Genomic DNA, 12,530 nt, shown 5'->3' on the forward strand with positions numbered 1-12,530 from the left:
CTCATTTGGAAAATGAGAGACTTGGACTAGATTCCAGCTCTGAATCTCTGATTGTGCTTACCTGTGAGCCTCCTCATACTTCCTGACTTCTGGAGGCTCAGGTACCTGGGCATCCAGTCCAGGGTACAGGATTTGGTTTGGGTCAACTGGTGAACTAATCTCTACCTCCTTCTTCCCACCGACTAGGTGCCCCAGGGAAAGATCTGGTGGTTTGGCTGGGGATGACAAGGGTGAATTTGGTGTCCTGATAGCTGGGTTTCCACTTTGTTTGTCATTGTCTAATAGGAATGGGGAACCTGAGGCCTTGAGACCACATGTGGCCCTCTAGGTCCTCAAGTGTGGCCTTGAGGCCACAAGTTCCCACTCTACCATCTAAGTTTTTCCCATAAGTAGGCCACATGATCAGAAATCCATGGGTGCTAACCATATACATTTTTATTGGTAATCAGGATGGAGTGAATGGGTGAGTTTCTATTCTAATACTTCTTCCTGGTCTGGAGGGGACCCTGGGCTCTCAGAGTCTATGCCAGCAGAGCACAAGTTATGACCACTCAGCTGTCAAGCTAGTCTTCCTAAACCCTTTGCCATCCCAAAGATTCCTTACCTGGAAGCCCAAGTCCTATCCTAATGTCTTATTTGCAAAAATCTAGGGTCTAATAATCTTAATAAATGTAATATATTGCTCTTATGTCCCAAAATGACAGATACATAGCACTGAAAGAATGTAATATGTGTAGGAGATGGAATATGTGGTAAGTATGAGTAGCTGAATAATCCTGCTCACTCATCACTCCATCCCACCACTTTTACACATATTCATTGTCTTAAATAAGGTCTCTTGCATAAACATTTTCTCTCTCCTCTGGGAAGCTATAATTAAAGGACCTATAATTCCCTTTTTAAGCTTAAACCAAGGCAAAGAGAATGCTCTGACAACATACCTCTGTTAAATCTCTCTCCCTTTTCTCCTGGGGTGCTTTCCCCAAAATCATTTCCTCCATTGTATTTGCCTGTGGTTAACACTATTTATAAGGAGAGAAGAAACATTTAAAACCAAGAAAGGTAAACAGACAACCCCCTTGCTGCCCTCTCCATCCCAATCCTCTTGTCTAGTGAGTAAGGCTTCAGGATCCTAAGAGGACAGTCCCAAGAGAGAATGGAAACTCAGAATCTCTGCCTTGGGCTCTGCAACCTAGTGGGGTTTTAGCAACACAGAATTTGTGTTCTCCAGGGTACTCCAGGAACATGAAGGACCCACACAAGCTCATTCCTCCTCGCCCTTGTGGCGGCTGCTTCTGCTTTCCTCGATTCATTCGCATGGCTCCTCCCAGCCTTCCGTTCTCAAGCTCCCTAGGTCTTCTATACATCTTGATAGGAGCTGGGTTCCTTCTCAATTCTACTAGCTGCTTGGACCCACTCAAACATCTTCTTAGGGCCACCTAGAGATGTGACCAGTCACTTCTTGCCCAATGGTTAGGCCCCCTTTATAAATGAATCAAGGAATTTGTTCACGTTTCATAAAGAATTGAGGTAGTTCCAATTTTTACAATTTGTTTAACGCCTCCTTATTGGCCCCCTAACTTATGAATGGATCCTGATCTTCAGATACTATCTCCCATGCATATGGAAAAACTTGTGAAGTGATAAAGAGCAAGGAAAGCTCATTACCTTCAGAACGATCGACACAGGACAGGCTATTTACAAATAAATTGATATTTTGAAGTATGTGTCACCTCACTGATTTGGATACTTTGAAGTTACAGAAGTAGAGACTATTACTATCTATGCCTTCTCACCCTATACAACTCTTATTCAAGTTCTCCTGGAAATCTTACACAGGGTCTCCATCCTACATGCTGGAGGATGAAGTGGGATGGGGGTACTAGGATGGGAAGGGTAGAGGCTTGCTAAAGATAAATCTCTTCATGTTTCATAGGTACCAGATGGAACATGTGGGCTAGCCATTTGCCATCCCTTACTTTCACTACAATATTTGTCCACCTCCTTTTTTGGACAGACCTCTCACTAATGATTTCCTTTATGTTCACTTGTGGAATAAAAACAAAAACAAATAACAGACAAACAAAAAAAATCCAATACTTTTCAAGTATATAAAGGCAAGATAAGTCAGAAGGGGACACATGGAATTAATCATTATTATTTGATTGAGTTCATCAAATTGAATAAGTAGCTACTTTACACTAAGAGTGATGTAAAATTTAAGTAAGACAGGGTGTCTGCCCTCATGAAGTTAAAAATAAATAGGGGGATGCAGCACTGTTATAATACACAATACAAGTTGCCCCACTTCATTGAAACTTTGGGATACCTTGTATTGCATGATAAATGCTTATAATATAAATGCTATTTTACCCAAGAAAAATTATGTTCAAAACTTGTCCTATAGCCTGTGTCCTGTCATAATGGTGAAACTCTTATTTCTGTAGCAGTTTAAAGTTTATAAGTTGTTTTCCTCCCAACAAGCCTGGGCGGTACATAATGCAAATACTATTATCTCCATTTTACAGATCAGGAGACTGGGGATATGGACAGGCAGTTTTCAGAGGAAGAAATTAAAGCTATTTATAGTCACTTAAAAATACTCTAAATCACTATTGATTAGAGAAATGCAAATTAAAACAGCTCTGAAGTACCACCTCATACCTATCTGATTGGCTAATATGACAGAAAAGGAAAATGATAAATGTTGGAGAAGATGTGAGAAAACTGGAACACTAATGCACTGATGGTGGAGTTGTGAACTGATCCAATCATTCTAGTTAGCAATTTGGAACTATTCCTAAAGGGCTATAAAACTGTGCATACCCTTTGATCCAGCTAGGGACCACCAGGTCTGTATTCAAAATCTTATAAAAGCAAATGTTAAAACTATCTTTACATGTAATTGGGAAAAATACTATTAAGTGCGAGAAAAAGACTCAGTGCTAATTCTACCTTTTACAAGAAGCCTTTTCCAGTTCCTACCTGACCATTGTTAGTGCAGACCTCTAAGTTTACTTCCCATGTACACTGTTTACATTTTTCATGTGCATAATTGTTTTTGTCTTGTCTCTTCTATTAGAATGTGAGGAGGGACCATGTTTTTTGCCTTTCTTTGTATGACCCAGGGCTTAGCACAATGCCTGGTACATATTAAGTGTTTAATAAATGTGTGTTGACTGTGCAGGTCTGTCTGTGTCTCACTTGAGGAATTGTAGAATATGCATGGATTGGTAGTTACGTCTCACTTCTTGCTCAAAGAAAGTCTTGCGGACAGGAGAAAAAAATAATTCACTTTCATGTAGAAGGAAAGAAAAAAAGAGAAAGACAACAAACCAGAGTTCTCCTGAGCCTCTTAAGTCATTTCCTGGGATTAGCAGAGAAACATTTGTAGATAGGTTTTTTTTGACTAGGGCAATTAGGATTGGCAACAGAGGGAAAATTTCCAGTGGCACATTGTAAGATTAAGCAGCCAGAGAATGGTGTCAGTCTCTGAACTTTAGATAATCAGTGCACCAGAGATAGGACTGAGAGCCCTATTTAGAATAAGAAAAGTTTCTGAGTGAGTTGGACTCACCCTTAGAAATAAAATCAGAATTAAATTAAGCAATGCTTGATAATAGTTGAAGTTCAGTGAGGAAGGTACTAAATTGTACCTTATTTCAATGAATCCACAATCTCATTGGTATGGTTACTTTTTCCTGTAGTAGGGACCCAAACCTATCTGTGGCTTCTCATCCTCTGTAGATTCCATTCATGTCTCCTCCATACATCTTCAATAGAGTATTCAACCAAGATTCTGGGAGCCTTTTTCTGATTCTTTTCTTTTCTATTTCTTTTTTTACCATTATTATATATTATTACTGTTTGGACATACCTCTGCAAAACATTTCCCCTATCTAACCCCTTTCCACATTTCATCCATAAACAATTAAATAAATAAATAAATTTTGCATACAGTTAAATATCATTTACTGACCCAGTGATTAACACTCCAGTATCATTTGATCAATTAACATTAATTTGTTTTTACAATGTGATCTTCATTTAGAAAATGTAACAAGAATAAGCTACACCACAGTCTTCCCCTATACCACCTAAGCCCTTGGAAAGAGTGGGCTCAAACATAAAGGTTGCAATAAAACATTCTTCCTGACAAGTTTGCTTCTGAATGTTGCAGAAACACAGAATGAGTTACTCCGTGTTGTTTGGCCTTATCTGTTCTTGCCTGAGCTGGATCCCAAAGGTCATTCATCTAGCTCATCTGCTGGCAAACTCTGGCATGAACTCCTTCGCTAATACTTCTTTACCTATGAGCAGAACAAAGTTGCTGTGTATTCATGATTGTGTGTTAAGTCTGAATGGGAAAAATAGGCTATTGGTGCTGCTACTACCTCTCTCCTCACTCAGAGGCCAATAGCAGACCTTGCCTTGATTACCACCAGGGAAGAAAAGAGATTGAGTAGCTCCTGTGGAAGTCTTTTTTTTAATGCATACTCAGTTCTAGCTCTGCTGCCAATAAAGAAGCCTTTCTTCACCACATAGTCTTCTACTACCCACATACTTTACCCCTCCTCCTGTCCCATATTTCTCATCTGATCCCTCTCTCTAGCTTGTGAGGGAACATAAGACCCTTAACACTTATGGGTCAACTAGCTTGTAGTCTTGTGCCCCTCTAGGGCAGCCCACAGGAGTTTGCTGTTCACCTCCAACTATAGTGAGTCCCTGCCCCAGGACAATCTGCAGTGCCATAATGAACCAGAATTATTCCATTTCCTGTGACTCTGTCCCCCTCCACCTCACTCCCCACCTCCTAACTCCTACCCTGGGCTTTCTCCAGCACTAGCAAGGCACACTAGCCTCCTGATCAGGCTCTCATGTCATGTCTTCCTCCTGTATGCTCTGAAACAAACCTCTTGGGTCCTTATAGGACAAAGCATCGTCACCTGCCATCAAGGTGAATCCCATAGGAAGACATAAACAGTCTAATCAACTGAACCTTTCTCCAACCACTGATACTCTGTATTCCCTCCTCAATGGTTATTACATTCCCTTCACAGCGAGTCTTAACCTCTGGATACCAGTGTACAAACCTGTTCCCCAATCCCAACTCACCTCCTTCACCTATCCACCTCAACCACCTGCTCCCCCTGCCAAGTTCCTGCTCCAAATTGTTCCTTCCATTGTGCCATTTGGCAAATCTTATAATGAACAAATTTCCTTTCATCTTAAAGCTCTTCATTTCTCTTTCCTTCCATGTTGTGGCCTCTCTGAGATCTGGCTCCTCTGGATCTCACCCTTTTCCTTACCAACCTCTCTGCTTCTGGCTACTCTTTCAACCAAATTTATACCTCTAACCAAGTCCTGGTGTCTCTCTTCTGAGGGAAAAGGCAGGAATATGCCTCTCCCCTTCCACGACTTTCACCTTCCTTCCTCAATAAATAAGTTCAGTGCCTGCACCACAGTCTTTCTTCATCATCTCCTGTCTTCATGCTGGGGGACTGTAGTTTTTTATGATTTCTTGAAATAGAGCACTGGAAAACCAGCCCATTGGGATTCAAATAGAGCTATTTGACCATGCTTTAGGTGGCCCTTCTCCTCGCCATAGCCAACCCCTCTATGTGCACACTCGATCCCATTTCCTCCAGCTTTTATAGAGGATTGACATCATCATTGCTATGCTCTTTCATCTTCAGTATTTTCCTATCAACTGGCTCCTTCCCTGCTTCCTACAAACACACTCATTTCAGTCCCATCCTTTAAAAAATATAGCAGTAATATAGAAACTATTTAGAAGAGGGAACCCACGATGGGTACTTTAGAATCTTTCATTCCTTGTGGAATACGGAGATTAAAGAAGTAATGAATAAACATAAGGACTATAAATCAAAGAATTAAAGTCTAGAAAATATGGAAAAGAAAAATAAATTGTAAAGAGAATAAAGGAAGGAAATCCTTTTTTAAAAATGTGCAGAAAGTAAAATTAAAAATAAACGCAACACTGGCCCTGGAGTCAGGGGAACCTGAGTACAAATCCAACTTTAGACACTTGACACTTACTAGCTACATGACCCTGGGTAAGTCACTTAACCCCAATCGCTTTGCCAAAAATAAATAAATAAATAAACAAAACAAATTGAATAGGATGAGAGGAAGAGGAATTTTACTTGATTACTTAATAAAAAAAGAGGGGAAGAATTAGATAACTATGTAAAAGGATGAAACAAAAAGGAATTAATAAACAAATTTATTATTTTCAATAAGTTTTGGGGTAAGAAACATGAGTGGGAAGCTTGAAGGTGAAGGGTGGGAATAGGGGTAACTTGGAGTAAATTAACCTAAAATAACTGAAGAGACAAAGTACTGTATTTACAGAAGGAGAAGGAAAAATCCTTCTTCATAAAAACTTCTTTAAAAACTGGAAAGTAAATTGGAAGAAAGTAGGCTTAGATCAACACCTTATACCACATTCCATGATATATTATAAATGAATACATAACTTTAATATTAAAGATCATACTATGAAAAAAAATTAGAAGAGCAGATTATATACCTTTCACAGCTATGGGGGAGGAGATGTATTCTTAACCAAACAAGGAACACAGGCAATTACAAAAGATAAAATCAACAACTTTTGGTTGCATAAAACTGAAAAGCTTCTGTACAAACCAAATTAATATATGTAGGTTAAAAAGAAAAGTCATCATATAGGAAAACAATTTGTATCACATTTCTCTAATAAAGTTTTGGGTTCCAAGATAAATAAACTATTAAGATATACATATATACATATGTTTGTGTGTATGTGTGTATATATACATATATACATGTGTGTATATATACATATATACATGTGTGTATATATACATATATACATGTGTGTATATATACATATATACATGTGTGTATGGCATTTCTTATAAAAAGAATGACAAGCTTTTAGTGAACATATTGAAGAATGTTCCGAATCATTAATAAGAGAATTGCACTGAAGTTTTACCTCACACACTGCAAATTGGTAGAGACAATAAAAGACAGCAATGGTCATTGTTGGAGGGACTATGGGAAGACAGGCATACTAGTACATTGTTGGTGCAGCTGTGAAAAAGTACAACCATTGTGGAAAGCAATTTGGAGTTAAGCAAATAAAGTGACTAAAACATCCATACCTTTTGGTCCAGAGTTTCCATTACTAGGCTTATACCTCAAGGAGGCCCTTGATAAAAAGGAAGTCCCCATATACACTAATACGTTGGGATAGCAGCACTTTTGTGACAAGAATGAATTGGAAATATAATAAATTCCCATCAATTGAGGCATAGCTAAACAAATTGTCATACATAGACGTAATGGAATATTGTTGTGATAAAAGAAATGATGAATATGATGAATACAGAAAAGCATGAAACAATCTACATAAACTGATGCATAGGGGAATAAATAAAGAAGCAAGATAACCATGATGACAACAATGGAAATGGAAAATGCAACCATAAAAAATAAACTCTGAATATTGTAAAATCACCGAGAACAAGTCAAAAGAAAAGATATGAAAGATACACACATCCTTACCACTTTGCAGAAGTGGGATGTCTACAAGTGAGGTATGTAGCCCATATTTTTCAGACTTTTTCAATGTATTAATCAATTATGCTTATTTTAACCTCTTTTTTGTGTCTTTTATGTTATATCCCACTTAACTTTTTGGGGTCATTTTGTATACATTCTCTTTAATTTTTCCTAACAATTTTATATATCTTATTTTCCCCCAATTACATGTTAAAACAATATTTTTAACATTTTTTAAAAAAGTTTTGAGTTCCAAATTCTAGCAATCTGACATAGTTGATGTATGTGCAATCATGTAAAACATTCCCATATTAGTCATTTTGTATAAATAGGCTCGAACAGAAAGAAAGAACAAAAGAAAGAAAGTGAAAAATAGCTTGTTCAGTCTGTATTCAGACAGTAGCAGTTCTTTCTCTGTAGGCAGAGAGCATGCTTTATCATTAGTCTTTTGGGATTGTCTTGGATCATTGTCTTGCTGAGAATAGCTAAGTCATTCACAGTTCTTCATTATACAATATTGCTGTTACTGTGTACAACATTCTCCTGGTTCTGCTCACTTCACTTTGCATCAATTCATTTAAGTCTTTCTAGGTTTTTCTGAAATCATCTTGCTAGTCATTTCTTTTTTTTTCTCCCTTTCTAAATAAATCTTCTGTTTATTCCCAATTGTATCCTAGCATTCAAGTAAGCAGAATTGGCAAAGATTCAAATGACCATCTATTTTAAAGCATTGTGAGAAACATAGATACATCTAAAGCATTTTAAATCATTGTCAGATACATAGAAACCAAATTTCAATCATACTATTTACAAGGGTGGTAGCCTTCTTTAAAGCATATTTTATTTCTTTTTTTATCACCCCCCCATCACCAGAATTTCTCCCAGTATTCCTCCTCCACACCCTCAGAGAGCCATTCTACATAACAAATGATATTTATTATGGAGGGGAATGGAAAAGGAAAAGAAATCAGCAAAACTGATCAACATATCAACAAAAATCTGTAAATAATGTGCAATGTCCAACTTCCACTGACCTCCCACCTCTGCAACGAAGTTAGGTAGAGTTATCTTTTCAAATCTCTTCTTCGTATCCATTCAAAATGGATCCAAAAAGCCTTGTTTATATGAAATTGGCAGCGGTGCCCTGAAGAATTCCTCCTCTACGAGGAGAACTGAGTGATGAGAGGGACCAGGCAAGAGATGCTGCTTCAGATTGCTCCAGACTTGATGGAAAGGCAAATCTGGAGCCAGGTTTTGTTTTTTTTCATGATCCTCTGCTGAATATGAGTATGTCAGAGGCCTCGTTGACTGCTGAGCAGGTCATGGAGGAAGCTGTCCACTCTTAGGAAGGCAGCATCATATGCACCTTTAAAGCAGACAGGAAACACGGCAATGGGTTGGGCAGTTGGTGCTGCTCTAACTGCTGGTACAAGTCTATCATTTCTACAGGTATCAAGGATAATATACTTTCCTGAGTGAGTTTCATGGTGTTGGTGGTGAAGCAGTAGAGGGTATTGTTGAGTTACTCTAATTGTCTTCTATTTTTTCATTCTCTTGGTTTTGTTTTATGATTTCTTGATTTCTCATAAAGTCACCAGTTTCTGTTTGTTCCATTCTAATTTGTAAGGAAGTGTTTTCTTCAGTGAGCTTTTGGACTTCTTTTTCCATTTGGCTAATTCTGCTTGTTAAGGCATTCTTCTCCTCAATGGTTTTTGGACCTCTTTTGCCATCTGGGTTAGTCAATTTTTTAAGGTGTGATTTAAATTATGTATCCAGGATCTATTTTTCAGGTCAGTTGTTTTTCCGATGAGGTATTTCACATTGTCTTCTATTTTTTCATTCTTCTGGTTTTGTTTTACAATTTCTTTTTGAGTTGCCCTAAGATCCAGGCAGTGACCACCAGCTAGTCATTTTTTATAGCACAATAATATTCTATCACAATCATATACCGCAGTTTGTTTAGTCATTCCCCAATTGATGGGTATCTTCTCTATTTCCAATTCTTAGCCACCATAAAAAGAGATTCTATAAATATTTTTTGGTATAAATAGGTCCTTTCCCCTTTTTTATGTCTTTGGGATATTGATCTAGAAGTGGTATGACTGGATTTTGTCTTTAAAAATATTATTTATTATAGGGGATGGCTCTCTAGGAAGGGGAAGGTCAGGGACACTGGGAAAATTATGGTGATATAACAGCAAACAAAAGTAATCAATAAAAACTTTTTTTAAAAGAAATGTTCCTGGGGCAAGTTGCTATACTGCTATCATTCTTTTATATTTAATGTTCTGTGGTTTGTTACATAGGTGGATAAAATAACTGCTTTCCGTAATTAAGTAAAAGAATTGGAATGTAAATATATCTCTGATAGGCTCACTGAAAGTGTTGGAACAACTTCAGTAGCAAATAAGTTGACAGTGATGAATTGTACCTTATCTTATTTCCATGTAATTTTCAATTCCTTTACTAGGTCTGTTTGTTTTGAAATCTTTTTATTCCTTACAGCCTATAAATTATGTTTATTTGGAATGATTCAGCATTATTAACTATCAATACATATAATTACTCTCTTATCTTTATAAAATCTTGATCTACATGTATATTGAGGACATCCTTGAAGAAAATATGAAGGGAAGTGAGGACCAGAGATAAGTGACTTATATAAGGTCACACAGCTGCTAAGAAGCAGAGCCAGGACTTGAACCTATGTCTTTTCTCTCCAAGTACAGGGCACCTACAGCACTTAAGTCATGGCAACTGAAGTTGTTTATTACATGGACAGAAAAGATCAGAGAACACATAGAAACAAACAATATGTTGTTATTATTTTGTTTATATTTAGATGTTTATTTTTCCTTTTAGCAATTTCAAAATAGTTTGAAGTTTATGACTCAATGTATGATTTTAAAAAAAATTTTATTCATTTCTTTGGTGTTGAGATTTATTAATTTATAATAAAAGTGATTTAAAAATAAGTAAAGCTATTTGAGAATTGATAGGTGGTTGATAGCCTCTGAGAAACTAGAAGGGACCTTAGAGATAATTTAGTCTAATCTCATTTTATTGAGAGCATTTATCTATCTATCTATTTATTTGTTTTATTTGTAGACTCTGAGGGGTGAGGCAAATCTATTTATTTTATTTATAGACTCAGAGGGGTGAGATAACTTTCTGAAGGTCACACAGCCCAGGCAGGAGCCAAACCCAGATCTTCTGAATCAAAGTCCATTTCTGTGGCACAGTCTAGCTAGGTCCCAATTAGTATGAATAATTAATCCTCTGGAATGGTTGCATATTTTGGAATTCATACACTATTCAAAGTTATAATTTTGTAAAATATGATCATTTGTTCCAGCTTGATGGAAATATACAGTGCAAATTCAAATAATGCAACCACTTCATGGGATTCCCTATTCACAATAATTGGGATCTAGCTGTATCTAAGGAAGAGGAAATGCAAGTTAGCCTACCAAGTGTCCCATTTCTGTGTGAAGTATTAATTTATAAAGGAAAAACTTCTTAGTAGTATTCAGGTGTTTTTTTTGGGGGGGGACAAATTGCCATAGAAAATATTTCTTTGTTGCTCTGTGACTTTTGCTTCCTTTTGCCTACTGGCTGTGGTTTTACTCTCTTCATGCTGCTGAATTGTTCTCTCTCTCTTTGCTCTAGCTTTTGAATCGAAAAGACAAGACCACTTTTGAGAAGCTGGATTACTTGATGTCTAAGGAAGATAATTATAAGAGGACTCGGGAATACATCCGAAGTCTGAAGATGGTCCCCAGTATTCCCTATTTAGGTAGGTGGCTAGGAATAGACTCTTCTTGCTTGGAGAAACATGTTCAGATTTCTGTGAAATGTCTTGTAGTTTCTGATTCTCAAATTGGCAAGTACTCTATCATGAATGTGCAAGATGAATAAGACCATGGACTAGCTGAACTTCTTCCTCAGGAAAAGCGAGGCTGCTGATATGGTTCAAATTATAGTCCTGCTGGGATTAGGCTTTGGGAGGTCCTTTCTCTGTACTGGGCTTGGAAATAAAATGCCATTTTGTGAAATGAAGTGCAAGAGGAAAAGTGTGATCCAGGTTTGAATTATGACTTTGCCATGTACCAACTGTGCAACTCTCAGCAAGTCACATTCCCTTTGTGGGTTTTTCAGCTATAAAGTAATGAAGTTGGACTCATAATCTCTCAATTCCTTTCTAGTGTTTACATTTTGTGATTCTATAATATGGACTCCCACTCCTTCCATGCCTGCCCCCAGAGCTCCTGGGAAGTTAGACTTTTCATTGTCACTTGGAAGACGAAACTTTGTTGTTCAAATTAATTCAGCAAATAATTATCAGGCATCTACTGTATGCAAGACACTATGCTAACATCTGGAAATATATATATATATATATATATATATGTAAACATCTGCACACATATATATGTATATAAAGATAAAGATATGTGTGTGTGTATAGATACATGTCTGGATACTGAAACAAAAATGAAACAGGTCTTACCCTAAGGGTTATAGTCTATTGAGGATATATAATATGCACATGAATATGTAAATATAAAGTATTTCAAAGAGAAAATGCTAATGACTTTGAGGAACAGCAAAGGTCTCTTGTAGGAGCTGATACTTGAACTGTGCTTTGAAGGAAGCTAAGAGACAGAGGAAGGAAGGAATGTTTTCTGGGTATGGGGAGAGGGGAACAGAACTCTTGTGCAAAGGCCCAGAAATGGAGATGGAATGTCATGGACAAGGGAGCAGCTATCAGGGCATTTTGACTGAAACAGAAAATATGTGTGGGGAACAATTTGAAAGTAGACTGCAAAGGTTGGTGAGAGCAAGACTGTAAAGGGCTTTAAATGTCAGGCTAAGGATTTTGTATTTTATCCTAGAAGAAAGAGAGCTAGAGAAGATTTCTGAGTAGTAGAGCAACACAGTCATAATCGGTATTTTAGAAT

At 37.3% G+C, this 12,530-nt stretch overlaps 1 protein-coding gene across 5 annotated transcripts in view; it reads left to right on the plus strand.

The window, feature by feature from the left end:
• Positions 1–12,530, plus strand: part of LOC114047106 (ras-specific guanine nucleotide-releasing factor RalGPS1) — a 490,091-nt gene that overhangs the window by 146,118 nt on the left and 331,443 nt on the right. For all 5 annotated transcript variants that reach the window (XM_027867842.1, XM_027867839.1, XM_027867838.1 and 2 more), the window contains exon 7: positions 11,239–11,365. In XM_027867842.1, coding sequence (XP_027723643.1) covers positions 11,239–11,365 — 127 coding nt within the window. The remainder of the gene's footprint in view (positions 1–11,238; positions 11,366–12,530) is intronic.

Source organism: Vombatus ursinus, unplaced genomic scaffold, assembly GCF_900497805.2.
Source record: "Vombatus ursinus unplaced genomic scaffold, bare-nosed wombat genome assembly UNPS02014786.1, whole genome shotgun sequence".
NCBI lineage: Eukaryota > Metazoa > Chordata > Mammalia > Diprotodontia > Vombatidae > Vombatus > Vombatus ursinus.